Raw genomic sequence first — 24,764 nt, forward strand, 5'->3', positions numbered from 1 at the left:
CATTGTTTATCAAGTGGGTTTCCTTTCCAAAAAAGACATTGATTTTCAGTCTTGAAAGTTACTATATTTTCAATTGAAATTTCGTTCACTAAATTATTTATTGCATTATTTTTGTTAATCTTTTTCTTGTCAGTGATAATTCTAATTAGTATATTTTTCAATACCATGTTTAATTTCAGATAGCGTTGCAAGAGGTTCCGCAGATCACTTTCCGACTTAACAGTTGGTCCGCGTCATCGGAAAGTTTAAAAACTACTTCTCTAAATTACTTTTAGGAACAGGAAGTAAATTCCAAAAACCCCATGGAGAATCACATAAAACATTAAGTTTAAAATTTGGTTAAGATACGTTGAACGGTATGACTCAAAATAAGTGTACATCAGGACAAACTGACTGAACAGAGGGATAAATGTCGAAGAATCACTTTTTCGGTATCTATGATCTATGAAACGTGTAAATCCGTAGAAATCTCGAATTTGAAATTTTTTCACGATCACTATACTCTTTTCTCTCCTATCACCACTCGAGAGTAAAAAGAATAACTTCAACTCATTTGATCTACATTCACATACGCCTTGAAGCGATGTTTTCTAGATCGTCCCCAAAATTATGTTTACTCGAAATGATTGCCTAATTAAATCATCGCATGGAAACAGTAGATTCTTTTAGTTAAATAGGTTCTTGCTTCCGAAAACAGTGACTCGCACTTTTTTCCACGAAAATTCAAGTGTTCAATGAAAAGTTCTCCAAAACTTCCAGTTAGGTTTTCCCGAAATTTTTATGAAATGTTTTTCGAAATACTGACAAATAAAACTTAAAAACAGCTGAATATCGTGCTCAATCAAAAGACCCTATTAGATCCAAAAGAGGATATATCATATCCGAGTAGCTCTATCAATGTATTACATTAGTTTTATATCTGAAAGTTTCCACAGTAAAAATAAATAAATAAATAAATAAATAAGAGAATTACACAATTTCGTGGCTTCGACATACATAGACATCACTGATTCACAGTACAGACTGTGGGAGCATTTAATATCTGAAAGGAAAATTTTGACATTTGCTGATCAGTTACTCGTGGCAAAACATCTAATAATGTCTTAATCTGTGCTTATAATCAAATATATCTGTTGGGAAAATAAGAGTACTGAGATACTTCACTCTTTAAGATAATTTTAAGATTGAAGAAGAGAACGCAAATGTTTGTTTATATGTTGTTATTATTGTCAGAGAGATTTGTGCGAGGGTGATTCAGAAAATAATGCCTCGAAGGTGATACCTTCATTTGTGTTCGACCAATAGCACCGATACAAGTATCAGTGGAAAGCTTACAACGTCAGCTACAAATGGTGGCATCATTTTTTAACATAGTTCCCATTACGGACAACACACTTGAGCCAACGCGAAACAACATTCTTCATGCCGTCGGGGAAGAATTGTGACGGCTGCTGGCGACACCATTGCCGCACTGCTACTTCCACCTCCCCGTCACAACTGTAGCGTTGGCCCTTAAGGTGATCCTTAAGTTTAGGGAAGAGCTAACAGTCGCAGGGCACAAGATCCGGACTATAGGCAAGATGAAGGGGAATGTCAACAAGTCTTTGCCAGCAGATGGAACAACTTTGAATTTTTTGGCGGAGGAGAGGATGCGTGGCGATACTCCATCGACTGACACTTTGTTTCTAGGTCGTAATGGTGTATGTATGACTTGTCGCCGGCAATGAATGTTCCTGGGCACACAACCTTCCGCAGTCAGAAATTCAATGACAGTCCGCTGTTTCAACCGGACGTCACCACTCTATGCCATGGATTGCTCCACTATTCTGGAACGAGAAAAAACAGGAAGGCGAAACGAGTGACATTTGACACCTTAAGCATCAGCCCATTAATGATAAACAGCTCAGAATGTTTGCAGTACTATTGACCAAGTGGTACTGAATCACCCACTTAGATATTCATATTGGAATGGTTTTAATGCAAAGAGATTTATGCATGTTATTCATTAATTGCGATCTAGTTTTAGATATATATGCAATATCTGGAATTAAATTTATGTGGAATTGACAATAGCAAACAAAAGAAAATGCTTATATTCGCCGCTATGATTATGAAAACTAAGGAACGTTTTTGTGGATCACGATTCTGATCATCAGCTTATTTTTAAGTCTGAAAAAAGGTTATAAAACGGTAAAGAAAATATGTGGAGAAGATGGATGGATAAAAATAGTAATTCGAAGTTTTTTTTTTTTTTCCAAATCACTACAGTATTTAGTAAGAAGATCTTCGAAAATGTCCCTTACTTTACATAATTATTACTGTGACTATGAAGCATTTTCTTTTGTATCGTAACTATTGTCACTGCTCGCAGACTTATATAGAAATATTTTACGAATTTTTGAGACTACTTTAATAATAATAAACTTCTGAAGGTGTTTCTGGGTTTCCGAATTAGATCTAATAGTGGTAATAGCTCCTCTGAAGTCATATGTTCAATGGAAGTCTATATAGTTTTAGATATTTAGCCACTATTTGTTTTTAACAATATTACAATATTCTGCACTTTTTATTAGGAGATTTTGAAGAACACATATCTAATGCAGATGTTTAATAATTCTACTATGGTAAAATGTATTCTTTTGAAGTGAGAAGAAACTATTTGAATTTTTCGTGCAAATGATAATTGAATTTATCCAATTTTGCACCTTCTAAACTAAATATTTGGTCGTCTAATAGATGTAGAGGTTGAATAATATGCGAAAAGAAGAATATTATATATATATATATATATATATATATATATATATATATATATATATATATATATATATATATATATATATATATATATATATATGTGTGTGTGTGTGTGTGTGTGTGTGTGTGTGTAATATAGTTCCAAGTTTCATCTGCCTTCGTTTTTACAATCTATCAGCTCTTTTTTTTTAAAGTTAGTTATAAATTAAATTAACGCATTCTTAAGTTTAAAGGCAACGAAAACATTTATATCACATGGAGTTTACTTTGTCAGTATAGGCCTGAAAACTGTTAGAGTTACTAGGGAACAATCGTCGGAAACAATTTTAAGTTAAAATAAACTGAACGTGAATTCCCGAGGAAAGTTTCTTTTTCTTTTTTTCTTTCATTTATTTATTTATTTATTTATTTATTTTGCGTTCAAGAGACCACTGTATTGTACATTTGTACATGTGGTGTAGAACATGTCAAATCCTATTATTGTCTATATAATAAACTACTATAGTTCCTTATACATCACTTTAGTCTTATATTCAAGTAGAACTGAACAATCTACATAAAATTTGCAATTGATCAGTGAAAACGGCATCTTTCTAGAGCTTGTGGCTTCCGAAATATCATTGTCAAACGAACTGGCTACAAATATATAAACTTTTCTTGGCCACAAACATATAAACGTGCCATTTCAATATATAGATTGTAAAAATGAATTCACCCGTTTGTCATGAAATTATGAATAAATATTCCCCCCAAGAGGGGCCGAGATTCTGTTCTCCTTCAAGATGGAATGTTAGACCAAATTAATTGTGAGACCACTGCATTATCAAAAACAGTTAGGAGATTTGGTGACGTAAAATACCACCACCATATATATATATATATATATATATATATATATATATATATATATATATATATATATATATATATATATATATATAATTTCTTCCAACTAATACGTTCATGTTCTAACCATATTTTATTTAGTCTGAACATAACTAAACTAAATATGTACTCTCAATATTGTAACCGGCTAGTTATAAACTTTTTATTTGTGTTGTACTTTGGTTCTAAATTCAACTCTTAAAGATGAACAAAACAGGAAAAGATTCCTTTATCTAAATACAGATTAAAACTCTATAATAAAATGTTAAGAATTATATAATTTGTCTGCGAATTCGTTTTATGTGCTGAAGACAGTTTGACTTACATAATGAACTTTCTCATTATGTAAATCTTGCGTTGACAGATTTCTTCGTCTGAACCAAATTCCGACTTGTACATGAACCCGAGTTTCTGGGTCATGGCATGGATCTCGTCACTTTGGGTAACAACCTCAGCAAAAGAAATAGTATATAACCTCACGATATTTCCAGGATAAAAGAGAGCGACCAGAGATTACATCGTCGATAGTCTCAATGTAACTGAGTTATTTGAAACAATTTTGTCTTGAGACTTCGAACATTAAATTCTACATCAGATAAAATTTGGAAAGTCACTGTTGTGTCAATAAGGACTTGGGCTGAGATTGGACCTGGAGTGACTGTCGTGGGACAATAATCTTCAACAAGAAAATCAGGTATGTGCTTAAGAAATCTGTCAACTGCCAAAATGTCTCTACACATAAACCAATTCACAAACATCTCATGACTTCACTAAAATTAAAATCAATCACACATTTGAGGCTTGTATCTTTTATTCACGCCTAGAATTTCCTAGTTTATTTAATGTTACGTAACACTTCTATCAGGAGTATAGGACGGAGTTGGTTATGTTTAAGAAAGAAAACTCTCGCAATGTACCCCCATTAGGATAAACCTTAAGAGTAACCACAATATGTAAACATCAATCTTTGTATATGTTTTAATAACATAAAATGTCATCTTATCATTTTATTATTGTAGGGATTTTGTTTCATAAACTTATTTTTTATGACCTAAGAATCGTCCATGTTAGACTGAATACGACCAAAATGATATTCCCAAAATGTAAGGATAAATTTTCCGCAACTAGATGTTTCATTCAGTCATATAATGAGAAAATATTGTGATAGAAGAAGAAATGATACGTATGATTTAAAAATAGGACTAATATAGAAATAATATACTGATATAGTTCAATAATCCTGTTTGTCCCTAACTCAAAATTCGATAACTTCTGCTAGATGACATATAGCGTAATTTAATTTGAATTAGTTAATACACTTAAAATCAACTTCATCTTTTGAAATACTCGACCACTTAATATTTTGTTATGTTTACGAGAATATTCTACTATATTTAAATTAAAACTATCCATTTCAAAGGAAGTGGTATCCACAACTTCACATTCTTCGATACTCATTGGCATACATTGTGTATTGTAAAGTTCTGCTGAAGCAGATAGAAGATAGAACAATTACACACGGGAATCGTTTTCTCCCATTATCAGTTTTATTACAGAACTTCCAAGTATAACACAGTATGATACAATTTCACCAATATAAGTATAAAAGTTCTCTAATGATTAGATTGAGTAGGTATCCCAAGACCAGATGGCCAAGGGAAGGATTCCTTAAAACACTCTGCTGCAAGCTAAGTGGGAAAGAAGGCCTTAGAGCTCCACTGCAAGCTGGAAGGCTGGGGTTAGGTTAAGGTCTCCCAGAGTTCCACTGCAAGTTAAGGGAGGGGATCTGACCAGCAAAGGACTGACTGATGCCCGTAGCGATGATCATCTGAATTTTATAGCTGCTCAGTGTAGCGGTGATGCTGGTGATGTTCCTCCATCACGAGATGACTGATGGCGCTGAAGGTCTGAGGTCTGCATCTCGTAGTGGCTTGTAGTAAATACACGTGGTATTGTCTGTAAATAAGAGCACACGTTAATGTTTACTAATAGAACCATGTGAAGGATATTACAGTATGCTCTAATGGTAATATTGCCAGAGTATATAATTAAAATGTTAGTGTATTATGGGAAAATCATGTAAATTCTTAATTCAGTAATAATTTCCAAGGAATTTCTTCTACACCTTCAGAATAGTTTTACAGCAATATTAATAATAAATATTTTGTCCCTGCTTCCTCCTTGTGAGTTTTTTCTTATATAAAATAATTATTTATGAATAGATACTATACGAAATTTTGCTTCGTTACAGCAGGCTTCTGTTCTGCAAGAGCAACCGGAAGTACATTTAACACCGGAGGGTCCACGTCCAATCGCCACTGGAAACTGGGGTTGTGGTTCTATGTCTGGAGACCCACAACTGAAAGCGATGTTGCAATGGCTCGCAGCCAGTAGGTCGGAGCTTCCGTGTCTTATATACTACACATGTGGAAACGAAAGAATGCATAAGGTGAGTTCGTTTGTACTGTACATTTTAACTTTTGAACTCAGATTAGTTCGGGTGGTCCGACGACGAAAACCCGTAAATATTGAAACGTCAGCAAAATGGATTTTAAATTAAATAAAAATGAAAAGCAAATAGACATCTCAATAGGGATTTCTACTATTTTTTTTATTTATTTTAATTTTAAAGAACAGTTTCTGGAATAAATGAATATAAATTTCTTTCTTTTATATATGCAACATTAACAAAGTAAATAGACTTTGAAAAGTCCTTTAAGAGCCTGACATATTAAACCAAATACAAAATTTACCATTTTTCTTTTGCTTGTTTTTCATAAGTAAAATGTGATAATGAAATGCAACTTACCACAATCATAGATAATGTTATTCTACAACTTGTGAAATGTCAGAAGGAAGGAAAAAAGAAAAGACGATATAAACTGCGAGTAACACAAGAATTAAAGGAATCGAACAACGAAAGGCAAACGCGTGTTGCCAATGGATCCAGACTCTTCTTATTCTAAACTGAACAATCTTCGTATAACATGATTTACGGACGAGACTTGGTTTCACCTATTAGGTTACGTCTTGCCCTAAATACCACTTGCCAAATATTTCAACGTTATTGTTGAAACGCTAAAGGATTCTGAAAAGTTTGGTGTCTGATATGAATTGTGTGCTTTACCATTCTTTTTTTTATCTTTCTTTCTTTCTTTTTTTGGCGAGAACAGAAATCTGATAAACTACTCGCTCAGTTAAACAATACGTTTACTGAAAAAAAAAAAAAAAAAGTATTGACATGTAACAGTTTCGCCAATTATTCACTTTGGCTTCATCAGAGACAGACACTATAAATACATAGGTAGTGACAGATTTAATATAAGAGATAGTGTAAACATTCCCTGATTCCTGATTGGCTACCATAGGTTATAACAGCCAATCCCCTTTCACCAGAAACTCTTTTGTTTATTTATTTATCTGTTTAATATTCATATTTAAGAGTTATTTTGTAAGATTATTTTGTAAATTAGAGTAGGCCTAGTTGTAAGATATGAATGTATATAATGGAAACAGGAGGAGGGGAGGAAAGGGAATTAGCGAGTTTTGTTTGTTTTCTGTTGTAGCCTGTGGTAGCCAATCAGGAATCAGGAAACTTTTTCCGCTGTCTGTTATATTAAATCTGTCGCTATCTGAGTATTCATAGTGTCTGATGAAGCCAAAGTGGGTAGTTGACACAATTGTTATACTTTTTTTTTTTTTTTTTTTTTTTTTTTTTTACAATAAATAGTTTAAATCAGATTTAAGTCTGTTAAAAGAAAGCAAAACTTGTACAATGGAAAACAGAACACTGAGGTTTACGGTTGCATATCCAATGAATTTGGGTAACAGCTCGAGAACTTCGAGTTGATGGAAGACTAATTTGAACAAGATGGCACTATATGTCACATACCCAAGTTTTCCTTGTAATTCATAATCAGCTTCTTTGGTGAGTGTATAATTTCAAAGATACAGTCTAACATATTGTCAGAGTTAATTTTTTTCTAACTTTCGTTATGGAGCTTTTGAAGAATAGAGTGTTTAGACTTTAGAGAACGTCGAACAGTACTGCATAAACTGCGAGAAACCATCAGAAATGAAATTAACAATATTACAGTTGATTCAATTCAGCAAAATCACGACGTGTTCAGTCGTATTTGTAGAAATGTAGAGGACATTTCCAATATTTGGTATGACAAACTGATTCTATCACATTTACTATAAATCATGAAAATAGATTAGTTATATAAGAAGCAAACACATTCCTTCTGTACTTCAAGTTAGGACGTTCGCCAAGATAAGCACCACCGATGATCGATGATCGAGAACCTGCCTTTCCTGTAAACGCAAGATCAATACAAGCCCTCTACAACAAATTACTTATAGAACTGTTTGTTCAAAACAAAAAATTTTATTTCACTAAAGGAACAAAACGTTTTATCAACAGAGTATCAAATGTTCCTACGTTGTCACATGACATAGTGAACATGTGTCAACAGAGTGTAGATTGATAATAAGGAAATTTGAAATATAACAAAAGGTTGTTCGGGATCACATGACATAGTGAACATGTGTCAACAGAGTGTAGATTGATAATAAGGAAATTTGAAATATAACAAAAGGTTGTTCGGGAATAAAAAAAAAAAGTAAGAATTAGTATTAAAATACTTAAAATTAAATTTCGAATTAACAATATTAAGAAACAGCAGATCATTGAAGATACTTCAAAATTGGAAAAAGTTAAAAATTCGTAGAATTTTATGTGAACTGTAGTAAAATTACGCTTAGTCGTAAAAAAAAATGCCCTTCATTTGATTTTCATTTTATGTATAACTTAAGAATAAAAAGACTTAATATTTAATAGGCTTAATATTTAATAAGCTTGTACTGCAGTTCAAGGTCAACCATCATGCAAAGTTTGATTCTGTTTTAGTGAGTTCGTTTCAAAATCGTACGATATATATACGAGGTATGATCGAAAAATGGTTACAAAGCCTATTATGGCTTATGTGTGAGACATACCTAAGGGTCAACACATCTAATGACAGAGGGCACTCCTCAATAGTCCTCGATATAATCACAGTTTTTGTTCAACGGCTTGTCACAACAGCAGATAGTTTTTTTATACCATTTGCATAGAAATCTTCGTCAGGTTTTCGTAACTACCGTCAGGCAGCGGTTTTGACATAATCACATGCCAGATAATGGTGGCGAGCCATTTTTTCCTTCAGAACAGGAAAAAGTGAATATCACTGGGTCAGGACTGCAGAATGGGTGTTCAAGTCGTTCCAAGCGTAACGACAGTGTTTGAAGTACTAGGTTTACCGCTATGTACAGAGTCGTCATTAGTAACAATATTGGTCCGTTTTTCTTTAAAGGCATGACACTTCTTCCCTATATATATCGCTTTGAAATTTAGCCCTCCTCATATACTCTGCCCATGAATGCCACCAGGTGTAGTGTTTTTGGCCCATAGGGAATGCACCACTGTCGTCACTTCTACTCTTGACCAATTTTTCAGACGAGTCATCATTTTTAATGTTCGCTTCTCGGGTATACATAATCAGAAACCGAAGTCTTAAAACCTGCGCCAAGGCAGGAATGTTATTAATCTACAAATAAATTTTCAACATGCTTTGAAACCTTTCTCCGATCATCCTAATATTATATATATATAAAGAAATAATAATTACCTAATAATTCTTCAACTGCTTTCTTGTATACATAATAGAAGACCTAAAGTAAATTTCGATCCAGTAAGTGGCATTTTCTGAAGTTTCCAGTTATAACCGGAATGATGGTCTATGGCCAAGCCAGTTTAAATATATCCGGATCTAAACGCCAAACCTGTGCGTAGTAGTCCAGATCATTGCCAATAGAATGCGTGAGGTGTATGTATACGGCACAAATTTTTGAGGAAAAACATCATTATCTCAAAACTGTTTCAAATGGCACTTAGATCTTTAATTTACTTCAGGTCTTCAATTATTATTTCTTTCTTTATGTCTGCAAAAGTGAAATTTTGAGATAAGACCTTTCGTCAAATTGTTCACGATATATCCTTGTTATTGATTTTCAGGAAAACATCAAATGAAGGACAGAAAGGGAAAGGGAATATATATATATATATATATATATATATATATATATATATATATATATATATATATATATATATATATATATATATGTGTGTGTGTGTGTGTGTGTGTGTGTGTGTGTGTGCTATTCTCCAAAGAATACAGATTTTCTTCCGAAATTATTTCGCTTTCTTCTCGGTAGCTTTTAAATTTTCGTGCTAAACAAATATATATGTATTTACTGTATGTAATGGTGTCATACAAATTTGCTCAGCAAAGAAAATTAAATACTCCTCAGAAGAAACGCAAATAATTTGTAAAGGAAGTCTGTATTCTTTGGAGGAGACATAAAACTTTGACCAGACAATGTCCTGAAATCATTATTTTGACCTTAAATTTACAATTTCGTCTTGTTGTCTTTCAGTTCGATACAGTGTGCCGAGTAATTTTGGACAGACAATGGACGGTTGGAGAACTGACAAGTGCTGTGTTACGATTTGCTCAAGCTCGAATAGAATCTCATACGATGCCACCTAGTGACATCTCCTCGCAACAGGATAGCTTTCTATTTGAAGATTTAATAGGAACGGACAAACCAGTAGTCATGTTAGAGACGGAATTGTGATGTAACACACTCATTGTCATGAACTTATGTTACAAACTGCTAAAAAACAATTGCAAATGCTCAATTAAGTTATTATCCATTTTTGTACTATTGGAGTGTTGGAATAATGTTTTATACAAACTATTTGTTACATAAACAAAAAACCACCATTTTTATTTTAGAAATTCGAGCGAATAAAGAAAGAATGTTCGTTGTTTACACATATCTGTTTATAAATAATTGTTTCACAATCACTCGTTGTGCAATGCGGTTATTTTTTTAATGTAAAAGACCGACATATTTATATTTAGAAATATCTAGTATTATCTACGGTGCTACGTAGATAAATTTTTATAATTTATTATTCTTAATGTCTGCAATACACAGAAATCATTATTTGGAAAAGATGGCAGTTTTGGGATGTTATATACACTAAAAGTTGTCACACTTCTTTAATTTTCTCTTTTTAACTTGCTTTAACTTGTGGTCAACTAGTTTCTTTTTTTCAGCATAGATTGTTTGGAAATTTTTGAGTGTCTGAGGAGTATATATTTTAATCATGCTTGACCCTAGCCATATGAGCTAAATACACGGTTCTGATTGGTCGAAATTATCCGTTTCTCACTACGTAGCATAGATATAGCACAAATCAAACGCTTACTGCTGTCGGTTTTCGTAGCTGAGTATGCTAGCGCACGGGCCAGTAATGGAAATCGCTTTTGGCGTGGGTTCAAACCCGACCCAAGGAAAGTTTTTAATTTAAAAAGAAATCGAAAGACTTTTATCATTAAAATCAGATAAAATTATACTTACTTGCCCTTGTACGTAATATATAATGATAAAAAGTGGTTTACTTACGTTACGAAACAGTTGAGTGAGCGTCAGCTAGTGAAGGAAGTTAGAAGCCCCGCAAGGCTCGTTTTGTTCTACATTAGCCCCGTGATAATACCACGTGACATTACGTCACACTCAGATGGTGCAACTTCAATGTACATATAACTTCCCGCGCTTCCTTGTGACCAACTTAAAACAGTTAGCTAGCTTTGCGCGTGAAAAAGAAAATGCGTCTGAGGAGAGCAAAGATGTAAGCTTTGTCTTCATTAGCGATTAGATATTATGGTGTGTGTTCGTTACATACGTATATGGAGGTTCATTAAATCTAGGAGGCTCAGGTGGGCACGTCACATATACCCAGAAGAGAAGAAAATAGAAATGTTTTCAAAATTGTAGTTGGAAACCCTATAGGAAAAAGACTCTTCGGAACACTTAGGTGCAGATCGGAAGACAATATTAAGATGGATCTTGCAGAAATGGGAATACCAAGTAGAATCTGGATCCAGTTGGCTAAGAACAGAAGTCAATGGAAAGTTTTTACGAATACGGCAATGAACCGTCGGATTCCATAGGCCATACAGGTAGTGAGTTTTATGTATGTATGTAGTGAAAATTTCAAATGACTAAATTATCAACATTGAGTGAAAAGTCTGTAGATGAAATATTACAAATCAAGATCAAATATTTAAAATAATGCTTGTTACTCATTTGCTAATATTTACTCTTTCGATTGTTTGTTCAGATTATATGTTTAATACACATTAATAATCACATTAAATAAGGCTGATCGTATGTACTGTTTTGAATAGGGCAGTACTGTTTTCATCCTTCTCGGCCAATCCATCGTTTTACCAAAAATGACAATTTTCTTCAGTTCTTTTAAATACTGGTCAATAGTAAATTATAAATCCATATTTTTGTAACAATAGGATGGATACAAGTAATTAGTACAACAATGGATTCACACTGTTCTATGCTATTTATTGATATTTGAGTGATGTTATACAGAGAAAATAAAACCTGAATTTAGCAATACTAGCATCCGAGATTTCATACAGTGAATTTGTTGTTGCATATCGTGCTGTACGCCATGGCCATAGTTTTCGTGCAAATAATTGCATGTTGACGTTGATAAAGAAACTGTCTGAAAGAAGTAAAGATAATTCTATGAAATTTATAGCTATTGAAATAGACGCTTGTCTAGATCTACAATGCTACCAACGTAAGCAATAAAGTTTGGTGCAAAGAGATCACGTATACTCAGTGGCGTATTTAAGGAGCTATCGGGCTCAAGCCTCTCCTCCGAAATAAATTTGTTAGTTTTTCGCATTACACGTACAACAATAATCCTTCTTACCATTTCTAAGAATTTCATTGACTTTCCATTTTCTTATGCTGCTTGTTCAGAAATAATACTGCATTTGTCAAATTTCATTCCATGTAAGAACTGCGTTCTCTTTTTCTTTCTTTCGTCCATTTTACTCTTCTGTTTCTTTTTCTTAGTTGTTACTTTCTTTCCTTTCTATTATACTTTCGACCATTGTTAGTTGTAGTTCAAGTCGGCCGAGGTCAGTAACACCAAAACTAAGAGGAGCTGATAAGCGAAACTAGTGTTCCACACCAACTTGCAAAAATATTAATATAACGGGACTTTAGTTATTATAGCAAAGGAATATTTGCAACATGTAGTTCTAAAGAAAGGTAAATATTCCAATTAAAGAAAATTAAGAGGGGGAATAAATAGCCCGGGAAATTAGGTAGGCCAAGAGGATACTTCCTTTTTCTTCTATGAATAGAAAAGGTTAGATTCACTGCTACTAAAGTTTTTTGTGTGTATCATATCACATAAGATTCACCAGTCTGCAATTTCTGCCATTAAAACTACCTACAATTAGTATATTTCAGCTTCAACTTATCTCAACATCTTCTTTCAGATAAAAAAAAAAGTACACTGATAAGACTGAATATTTCCATTTTTTTTTCTAAAATGAAATCAGTTACGTTGAAATGAGATTACAAATATTCAACATGTGTTTGCAGGAGCGTCATTGGGGTAAGATTTGCCTGGGGGAGGGGGTAAGATCCTCCATCGACATACGAGTTTCAGTTTCTTCCTAGTATATTAGTAGACAATCGATTAAAATATATTTAAGTCTCAATCTCAGGTGGGCAACTGCCACCCCCCCCCCCAAATCCCAAATACGCCACTGTGTATACCAGTGTGCATTCCACCTTCTTGGTATCTCGAAATTTACTCAACTCTGAGTCAAAACGATGAGAATACTTTCCATGTACTAATGGATGAAATATGATTTCTGTTTTCTTTTCAAGTGACATCCTCCACTCAGATAATTCTATGTCAAGAAATATGAACGTGGTGAATGAAATTCAACTGATGTTTCCATCTTTTAGTGATCTATTAATGATATTAGTTCTACATTTAACTTTTTCTCTTTGACGTTATATTGAATGGAAATAGAACATTTCATCAAATATTGTATGCAGTCTGAAATGTACAATTCAGCATGGTTCATGTTTAATTTTTAGTTTGATTGAATCTTTTATACAATATATGATGGAAAACACGATGATGTCGGCTTATAGCAAAGATAAGTGATGAAATATTGAAAAAAAAACTTAGCTAAACTGAAGTTGACTGAGCAATGAACAAAAACGTGGCATTATTTTGATTTATAAAAATAGTAAATTTGAAAAGCTGAACAACTTATAACGAAGAATCTATCAGAACCAGGGGCGGCTTTAGGATTTTAATTTTGGGTAGGCCCGCTCCCTCGCTTATGAATACATATACACATTTGATTGAATAATGATAGTAGGAAATTACTTTTACAGTAATGGTTAATGCTATTTGTTAAATAATTATCTACCATTAATATAAATAGAGGAAAATATATTTACTCTTTATTGTATCTTTTAGCGTTTTATATAGTTTTCAAAATTTTTGGGTAGCCCTCCCTACCCGGCCTACTCGCTAAATCCTCCACTGACCAGAACAATGATGGAATTTAATTATTGATATTTCTTAAGAGAAAATTACATTTTCTTAAGAATAACATATGACTCCCAAAACTGCAATCCAATAAGATTATTTATTAAGTCATAAATACTCTAATATATGTATCCATCGCGAAATGTGGCAAGTAAATTCTGAGAATTGTTTGTAAAACATTAATATTTTCTGTCTATATTGTGTGTGTGGACTTACGCTACAAAGTATACGCTTATTTGTATTAGTAAACATGTCAATTTACCAAGTCAGATACGGTCGAGTGATTGAAGCTTTAATGTCCCCTTTTGTCACTGGACTCTATAAGCTGGGACTTACTGCTACAAGTGAAACGTCAAACAGTATTTGGGTTTGTATTCAAGACAAGTATTCCATATTCAAACCGAAAATCATTTTGCTATCGTATGCGTTGAACACTTGGTTACAAAGATTCAGAACCATTGAAAGGAATATACAGGTTGATTCAAAAAAAAAAAAAAAAAAAAAAAAGGGAAATTTTGAAACAAATAATTTCATGAAAACATTTTTTAAAATTATTTATCTCATTTAATAGTAAAAATAATGCCATTTTAGAATACATACAGTACTTTTTTTAAATGACATCTTGCAGGTGAACTCCTTTATCTTTTGAAGCATTAATTCACAAAAATTGTCGTAGCAATAACATGATCGTTGGGTTTCCAGTTCTGGACGATCTGCAACTTGAATGGATGGCATTGCAAGTCCCTTACTAATATTCTTCGAACACTTAGAACTATCCAACTGTAAAGATGCTGAGTGACGACGGATTGGCCGACGTGGACACCTTATGACAGCATCTCGAATAGCTTGGATGTTGTCTGGTGCACGAATGGTTTGCACACGGCCTGCAGGTTTATTTTTCATTGCCGAACCAGTTTGCTCAAAATTACGTATCCATGTTTTAATTGTGGGAGACCTGGGTTCGACTCCCGGCGGGAGCTCATGTGGTTCGGATTCCAATATAATCAGTAGGTCCACGTCTCATATAGCCTTGCTGCTGAACGGGACGTTAAACTCAAAATCAACTCAACCCATGTCTTAATTGCACGTGCTCATGAAACACGATCGTGGCGTCCTAAATTAAAACGACGGCGGAATTCTCTACGTGTAACTTCCACAGTGTCATTGTTCTTGTAAAACGCGTTAATCGCGAAAGCACGTTGCGCACCACTCTATGATAACTAAATGGCAGGGTGTCAGTGTCAATTACGTTTGGCACGTTATTCAGTGTTACCAAACGACCACTGTTGCCAACACAGCTTTCAAAATTTTCCGTTTCTTTGAATCATCCTATATATCTTTTAAACGCATCGTGAATGCAAAATCAATAAACACGTTTACCTTTAATTTTCTAGTCATTTGCCTGTACATTTTCTAAATTTTAGACTCTTATCTTTGGCCTTGTTCAGTAGTCCATAGGGAAGATAAAAACAGGTTATTGTAATAACAACCAAATCTCTAAACTAAAAGTCATACTACAAGCAGTTATTAACAAAACAAAAACAGGTTAAAAAACCGAATATCGAGTGGTTTTCTTTACCTCTTTTTACCTGTTTCAACCCTATTTTCTCGTCCGTGAATAAGGCCATGCTCAAGGTTCGAAATATACAAGGTATTACAAAAATGTCTCACAATATTTTGTAATCAGATTCTTTACATCAAAATGAAAAAAGAAAGTTCATCTGAACCTGTGCTCAAAAGTGAAAAATTTCAGAGTAATGTTGTACTGAGAACGTGAAACGAGTGAACTTTAAAAGTTCATAGCTCCACTACTACGGAAACTATCGTAGTCGGGTCAAGACATCACTGAGGAACTGGTATGTGAACTATCCAAATATTCATGTTTAAAACTGCTCCAGTACTTGCACACCAATTTTTGGAGGCGAGGAGCGGAGGTTCTGAAAGATGAATCTTTGGATAGCTCACATACTAGTTTCTCAGTGCTGGCTTGACTCGACTACGATCAGTTCTATAGTAGTGGAGTTATGGACCTTTAAAGTTTATTTTTTTACGTTTTCTTCACCCTATAATCACGAAACTGTGCACTTCCGACCACAGGTCCATATGACCTTTTTTCTTATTTTAAAGTGCAGAACCTATTCCCAAAATATTGTGACAAAATTTTTGTAACACCCTGTAGAAAATGTGCAACGAAGATCAAAGGATTGCAAAATATGAATGCTGATTGGAGGGATTTCTAACTCACCATTAATTATTTTATGATTATTTTACATCAAATCTAATGCTATCTCAATTTAATTCAGTGAAAATATTTACAAAATATGTGTAAAAATTCTAGAACTGTTTCTGAATTTAATTGCCACAATGTTTAATAACTGAAGTACTATATGTACTGTGATCGGAAAGAATAACTATATGTAAATTCTTGTATATAAAATGAAATCGCTGTTGCGAGCAACAGTCTTCCTGGGTGCTATTTACCCCGTCTTTCTCAGGTTTTGATATTTCCCATATAAATCCAATGATAATACTAATTTTTATTTTAAAAGTAAATTTTGAAACTTAAAAATTTTGAGTTCTATGTAAGTAAAATTCAAATGTATTTTGTGATGATGAAAGATAAGCTTAAATAAAATTGATGTTTTGTGATAACTTATTTATTTATTTATTTATTTATTTAACAATCACCAGATACAGCTCAGAGGCCATTTTATACTGGATATCTAACAACAATAATGGAAAGGATTTGGGAAAGTATCGGCCAGGGCCTGTTTAGTAGGTACCATCCCGACATTTGCCTGGTAGGACTGAGGGAAACTCTGGAAAACCCCAGTCAGGATGATTGGTAGCGGGAATCGAACCCACGACCTCCTGAATGCAAAGCCAACGCTCTACCACTTGAGCTACTTCGCTCGGTAAATATTATATCGTCTTTATAAATCGGCTTTATTTTTATTTACAATATTTTCTCTCCTGTTACAATAATTTAAATATATGAGAAAATTAAATTGATGTTTTAGCTTAACGCTCCGCCATTGCAGCCTCTACACTGAATAAGATGAATGATAAACCCAAATAAATAATAACGAAGGAATTTATGGAATGAAGAGATCAGAGCTGGCCCTAGGCAATTTGCCGCCCCGGCCAATGGTATAGTTTGCTGCCCCCTCCCCAGGCCCGTATCCACGGGGGGTGCAAGAGGGGGCCGGGCTTCCCCTAAATTTTGGCTGGCCCCCATAAAATTTCACGGTAGGCTTGCAAATGAACTATAATGTGGTGATGAAGCATAATATTATTGGGTCGGCCCCACCTAAGTTCTACCGCCCCCCCCTAAATTTTTGGGCTGGCTACGGGCCTGCCCCTCCCTTTCTCCAGAAAGAACAAATCTTAAAAGCCAAGATTTTAAGTATGCTACTCCATCGTCATGAACAACGAAGGGGATGGAAAGGCATAAACACTTCAAATACAATCTCATTTTATCTGTTTATTTTTCTTTAAATAATAATCTATCATATTAGTGATTACATAAAGCAAACACACCTGCAGAGGAAAGATGGCAATCCGTTTTGTAGAATCCAATATCAAATTTCAATCTCAATATATCGGTTTGTAAGTCCAGTGAACTAGCTCTTTCATATTTATTTCTTGAATTTTCCTTCTACATTTGATGATTATTTAAACAAAAAAAAGAGCTTGTTTTCACCTTAAATGATAATTAACTTCTTTGTGACAAAGACAAGACTAGTTTTCATAACAAAACTGTGATCACGAAGTTGGCACAAAGTGCTTTCGAATTGAACACATACTATTATGAACGTTGAAAATAGCATTAACCTGTGCAAATATAGATAGGATATGGAACTACAAGATTCGAAATCAAGAAGACGATATAATAGTGAGATCCAATTTATGTGAATACTGATTAAAATAGTTAAATATAATTTTTCTTACCTACTCTTACGTAGTTTTTCAAGTTAAATTGGCAAAGAACTTTTTATTTGTGGGACAAGTGAATTTAAGCTAAAATATTGATGCAAAGACATAAATTAATCTTATTTTGAGGTGCTCACGGTGAAGCCGACAAAAGAACATATTATCGGATTATCTTCTAGCCGGTGAGCCCGTTCTATATAATTTTATCGTTAATATTATTAGTATTTAAGTAGTGTTAATTTTGTGCAGTGTGTTAATTTTTGTTTCATGTAAAATGTTAATTAATTTTAATTTAAATACTACTATCAAACAACAGATGACTTCTTAAGATGGCAGACACAAAAACAAATTCGCTGCCTTGCAAAATAGATCAATCTGTTGCCATGGAAATTCAAATTCCACCTGATATAAATAATCAGGAAATGTTGAAGTTCACTCAATAACAACCGAATCTGTCAAAGGAATAGATGATATTCCTAATTATCTTAATACAAAAGATCAAACAGAGTCTAATGCAAGTAACAAACAGTATAATGACATGAAATATATAGGAAAAAATCTGTACAAATTTCATCATTCTGCACCATACATAGTATATATAAAGTCAAGTATAGGTGATCTAGGGAAAAAACACATCATGTCACTCAGTCGGAAATTTTATTTAGCAGATATACAAGGAATAACTGCATTTAACGTTATAGGGAGAAATTTGATCAAACTTACATTTAAATCAGGGCAAGAAGCAAATATGCTTTTAGATCATAATATTCTTAAACAGAATCAATGGGAAGCGTTTATCCCAAATCATACCTTGTACTCAACTGGAATAGTAAAAGATGTAGATCCAGATGTTACTATGGATGACCTGTTAAAAGACATTAAAAGTGAAGTTCCTATTACTTCAGCACGTAGAATTTTTCGCTTTGATCAAAAGAAAGGTAAAATTCCTACCCGATCAGTTGTACTTACTTTTGACTCCCAACAACTCCCCAAAGACATTAAAATATATTATTTATCCATTCCTGTGGAAACTTACATACCAGGTATTAGACAGTGTAAAAATGGATGTTGGAAATTTGGGCATATTCTCCGTTCATGTAAATTAAAACACAAATTATGCAAAAAATGTGGTCAGCCGCATGAGACAATAAATTGTAAAAACACGCCAAAGTGTATCAACTGTGGAGCTTCTCATGAAGCAGACTCTGAGCATTGTGAGGAGAGGACAAGACAAAAGCAGATAATGCAACTTATGGCTTTACAAAAAATCTCTTTTAACGAAGCAAGTAACAAAATAGGTAAATTACCAACTTGTTCGTCTCAATTTCAACCCTCTTCAGTCATATTACAAAATAAACCACATTTACAGAATGATTTCCCTAAGCTTAACGCAAGCATAACTTCAAATAATACTAATAAGATGATCAACTTACAAATGAAAAAACCCTCTTTTCATATTGAATGCGAAACTCCCCCGGAAAAGAAAAGGAAGGGATTAGATCAGAAATCAAGGAGTTTCTCTATTCCAAGTACTTCGCGTGGGATTCGACCATTACAATCCCCTAATTTTATGGAGTCGTCCTTTCAAAATCTCCAGAAGGATAATTCCCCTGAAAATGAGTCATTATCAATCCATAAGACACGAAATAAAATGGATACTAATTGGAACACAAGGGGCGATCATTTACGAAATTTAAAAGACTCAGATGCGGATCTAAATAGTTCTAACAGAACTATAATTTCCTTGGAAAATATGAATAACACTTCTCTCAGAGGACAGACTTTTAATTTATACTCACCTGAATGTTCTTCAAATACGAACAATAGGGAAAACTTCAAGGAACCATCACTTTCGTCACAACAAATATCTTTGAAACAGACCGAAGTTCTAAAAAAATTAATGGGAACTATTTTTATGTCACAAAAGATAGATGCTTCACAATCTTTTTTAGAAACTATAGTAACACAGATATACCATACTTTAAATCTCTAAATTTGATGAATCATGGAAAAAATAGGCAACTTTGTTCACTTACTGTCATACAATGGAATAGCCAAAGCATCTATAATAAAATCTTTTTCATTCAAAGGTTAATTATATTTTTTAATCCAGATATTATAATCTTACAAGAAACCTGGAAAAAACCAAATTTACCATTAGCTATTAAGAATTACAATATAATAACACAAGATAGAGAAGATGGATATGGAGGACTTGCTTTTTGTATTAAAACTAAACTAAATTTCAAAATTGATCAAATCAATATAAATTGTCCGGATCATAATATACAATGTTTATCTGTAACAGTACAAAATATTAAATTTTTAAACTTATATATTCCTCCACATATTATTCCAAATGCTACTTTTTGGGAAAATATATTTTTGAAATACGATTTTGATTATATTCTTGGAGATTTGAATACACAAAGTAACCTGTTTGGAAGCTCTAAAGGAAACACTGCAGGAAATAACCTTATACAAGCATTAGCTACCTCTCAATATTTGGTCATGAATGATGGTACACCAACTAGAATTACTAAAACAGGGAAGAGTGTACCAGATATAACTATGGTGAAAAATACTCTTTATATATACTCTCACTGGAATGTTTATTTTGATCCAGGTGGGAGTGATCATTATCCAATTATTTTTTCTACTCAAGAAATCAATCTTACAACTTATGACAAAACGGAAATTGTTACTGAATTTAGATCAAAATTACAAAATGTTACTTGTAAGATAGATTGGAACACATATCAATCTATTTTTGAACAAATTAACGAAACTACGGATACAAAACAAAATAATGAATTAGGAAAAAATATTAATTTTTTTCATAATATGATCAAAAAAACTGTATCAACATTAAAGAAAACTTCTCATAACAATCAACAATTTATAACAAATAAAAAGAAATCTAATCTCAATTATAAGATATGGTGGAATATAGAATGTCAAAAAGCTATAAATTTGTGTCAAAGATCACTCAAATTATTTTTACATAATAAATCCAAAGAAAATTTCATAATTTTACAAAAATAAATAAATAAATAAATAAATAAAATGAAAAATAAAAATAAAAAAATGTAACAAAACGAAAAAAATTATAAAATGATGATGATGATACTGATATTGTGTTTCTGTATGATGTTCCCTTTCCTCAAGACTATGGTTGCGTGAATGTGTCACTGATTGCTGAACGCGAACCCACCGGGCCCAGATGGGTAAGCTGTCAACACTCACTGACCCATCCACTACACCAATCATCTCCGGAAAATAGAACTCAAGTCGACCCAAAATATGAAGATTTCTAAGCCTTCTTCATTCTCACTCGCAGTCCAGTACCCCGATCCACAGTTCATAGCCTGTACCCCATCGCGAGATAAGGTTACAAACCACAATCCGACAGAACAAGATACTGACCCAAGAGTGAAACTGACGGTGAGTGCTTCGAAAATCTAAGTGCTTGTAGATACTAACTCAGATAAAAAAAAAATCTCAAATCAAATTTAAAACGCGCAACGGGATGGAATTTCGAAAAGAAAACTGAATGTCAAAATGAATTTTGTCGATCTTATTAACGAAGCGAAATTTCCTGGCAGGTCTGTGATTCCAACCCCGGTCACACTAAGTGAAATCGATTCTATACGTCTCAAGATGCTATAATATACTTTCGTTACACTGTTCACGTACTGCTTTTCAAAACTCTACTTTCTGAGTACTAATAATACTATTGAAGTTACTTTACTACATAGATTTAAGTAATTAGCTCTGCACTGGATAATGAAAGATTTTGTTTCGACTCGCATATTTTATTTACACTAATTTCCTGTAAGATATAAACCAAGCTAAACGAATCAGAAAACAGAAATCGAAAAGGTTATTCCATACGAATTAAATGCTTTACAAAGCAGAATTGATAAATTTATCATTTGATTACATATTCTCTTCACATGAATAAGCTCTACATGCGTTTGGTTTAGACGTTAAAAAAAACAATTCGAAAATAAGGACCTTTACTACCATAATCACATGAGCCTTGTACTACACAGGTATCACTTATTACGGCTGTGTGCTACATACTTTACTTTCTTTTCTTAGTATTCTCTCTTCAGATACTGTTGTGAAAGTGGGGTCAGCGCGGAGGATTTATACCAACAAGGTGACCTCCCTTGTATGAGCTCAGACCTATCCACTTTGATTCCCACAACAAAACATTTTCTTTTGAGACAGTACATACACATAATGAATTCACACGAAAAGAAGGTATACTTAACCTAAGTCCCTAGCCTAACTATCTAACTAACTTAACCTAAGACATATGAAATCACTTTTATTCAACAGGTTCAAAATATAGCACACACACCGCCTCTTACCGAGGACGTATTGGACATTGACCATTCAGCTTAAATTTTGTATATTGTTAAAATAAAAAAAAATTCTTAAACTATGCGTTTAAAATTCGAATTTCTGGTTTCTAGTGAAAGGAATTCAAAATACATAACGAACGTGTTGTTGCTGACGAGCATCTCCCATTACCAATAGTTATGCAAGCACCCTTATTATCAATGTGAGCCGAAACTTTGTATATATTTGTCTCATCGTATTCAAACTACAGTGAAGGTAAGCACAAACCAGAGAATTGATTTTGTTCTGTGATATAGCAGTACGGAAAAATAATAAATAACAGAAAAAGAATATACGAAATTACATATCCAAAATATAATTTTGGGGTGAAATGTATGTACTCGAAAGTACACACATTTCATGGACTGTTGGTAACAAACGTCCACACTGAAACTCCAAAAGAACAATCCTCCCCCCCCCCCTCCATTGAACGAGTGATTTATGTCACATCGCAAAGTCTATATATTGTATAACTTAGGGAAAACTACGCAGCGTTTAGCACATTTTATAAGGCATCACAACACCAATAACATAACACATTTTTCCAATCCGAAAGAGGTTAGAAATAATGTAGATTCAAACTCGTCCGAAAAGGGAATTTTGTTGAATAAAATAGTCACTTACTTGTTCATCTCAGAGACATATAGCTACCTGAGGAGTTATGGATTAAATTTCTTCATCCCCTCACCTCCTGGTGAGTTTTGGGACGTCAAAAAAAAGAAACAATTCAAAGCCGGATTGCAGCCATACCGTTTTCACGATCTCGGCGACAACATGCAAACCTGACGCCAGCAGCTTACTTCCTCGTACCCTTTCACAATGAGCAAGTCAAACTAATTTGTCTTGCGCCGCAGTCCTCAGGAGTTCGTACTCCAAAATGGTACACTAGCAGATAACCACACTGAATTAAATTGTAGATTTTCTGTAGATCAGACGCACTACCCATCTGATCATGGCGGCTTCATCAACCAAAAGAACAAAGGCAACAGGAAGAAGATTCCCAATTGGAAGATCATTGTGACGTAATTATACGATGATAGGAGTTTCTCTCAAGATCAAAGAAGCCGAAAAATCTCAACCACACCTGTGATTGCGGAAGATCCAATCACAGTTAATTTAGATTAAACAAAGAGATGCTTCAAGAAGCTACTATGGCTGACTTTACAAATATAAAATTTTAAAGAAGATTTTTGAAATAAAAATTTTGAATTCTTTTGAAGATCCCCTAAGCCAAAAATATGACTGAAAATTGACTGGAAAGGATTTAAAACGACCAGATATAACCTTATTTTCCTAAAATAATATTATATTTTTAGCTAAATATACAAATAATTGTTCAAGGTAAATATATTACCATATATTTCCCTCTAAATATACTAAAATCATTAGTTCAAGGAACTTAACGCAAATTTCGCGGTCTACTTCAAATCGAGTCATTGATTAATTATATATTAAAAAATAAAATTTTAATAAAAATTAAATTCATATATATACTGGTTGCCCAAAACTTCCGGGCCATGATACATTATACGATGTATAAGGTAACAATAATATATCAGAAACATAAAGCTATACTTAAAAAAAAAAAAAAAACATTTTATACTACAAAAGGAAAAGTTGGAAACAATTTTGTAATAATATTTCATTTACTACTCCCAAATATAAAATTTGGAAATTTTTTAAATATCAAAACATGAAGCATCAAAATTCACAGACATATACAGAAGTTTGTAATAATGAACAAAAATGGATTGTAGATTTTCATCATCAATTAACCCCGCCATATGTGAATAACTCAAGAACAAATTTTATGAAATATATATTTAGTAAAGAACTATCTACTCTTGAATCAGATTTTTCTTATGTGGAACTTAACACTGTACTTCAAAATTTACATACTAACAGTTCTCCTGGAATTGATGGAATATATTATAACCATTATAAACATCTATCAGAAAATGGAAAGAAAACACTTTTAGAAATATTTAATAACATTTGGAAAACTGGACATATACCACCTCAATGGAAACAAATACTTATTATTCCCATCATTAAAAACAAAAGACATATAGGAATTGCAGATAATTACAGACCTATTGCGCTACTTCCATACTCGCTCAAGATATTTGAAAATTTGATCTTACATAGATTATTATGGTTTTTAGAGTACCATCAAATATTACCTCAAAACATTACAGGATTTCGTAAAGCTTCCTCAACAAGTGATGCAATAGAACCAGTTATCCTGAACATATATCAAGCATATCTGGAA

The 24,764-nt window shown here is 33.2% G+C and overlaps 1 protein-coding gene and 1 long non-coding RNA gene across 5 annotated transcripts in view; one reads left to right on the plus strand and one right to left on the minus strand.

The window, feature by feature from the left end:
• Positions 1 to 16,802, plus strand: part of LOC145693670 (uncharacterized) — a 288,303-nt gene extending 271,501 nt beyond the window's left edge. For 2 of the 4 annotated variants that reach the window (XM_081769905.1, XM_081769907.1), the window contains exons 12-13: positions 5,894 to 6,091; positions 10,126 to 16,802. In XM_081769905.1, the coding sequence (XP_081626031.1) occupies positions 5,894 to 6,091; positions 10,126 to 10,326 (399 nt within the window). In that variant the 3' untranslated portion in view covers positions 10,327 to 16,802. The remainder of the gene's footprint in view (positions 1 to 5,893; positions 6,092 to 10,125) is intronic. The other 2 variants (XM_081769906.1, XM_081769908.1) reach the window with 1 other exon arrangement.
• The window catches only part of LOC145693671 (uncharacterized), a 46,047-nt gene continuing 26,450 nt past the window's right edge, over positions 5,168 to 24,764 (minus strand). Inside the window, exons 2-3 of the long non-coding RNA XR_014132815.1 lie at positions 24,676 to 24,758; positions 5,168 to 5,598 (exon numbers count right to left, since the gene is read on the minus strand). This is a non-coding gene — a long non-coding RNA (uncharacterized LOC145693671). The remainder of the gene's footprint in view (positions 5,599 to 24,675; positions 24,759 to 24,764) is intronic.

The sequence above is a fragment of the Thermobia domestica genome, chromosome 8 (assembly GCF_964235325.1).
Source record: "Thermobia domestica chromosome 8, izTheDome1.hap1.1, whole genome shotgun sequence".
NCBI lineage: Eukaryota > Metazoa > Arthropoda > Insecta > Zygentoma > Lepismatidae > Thermobia > Thermobia domestica.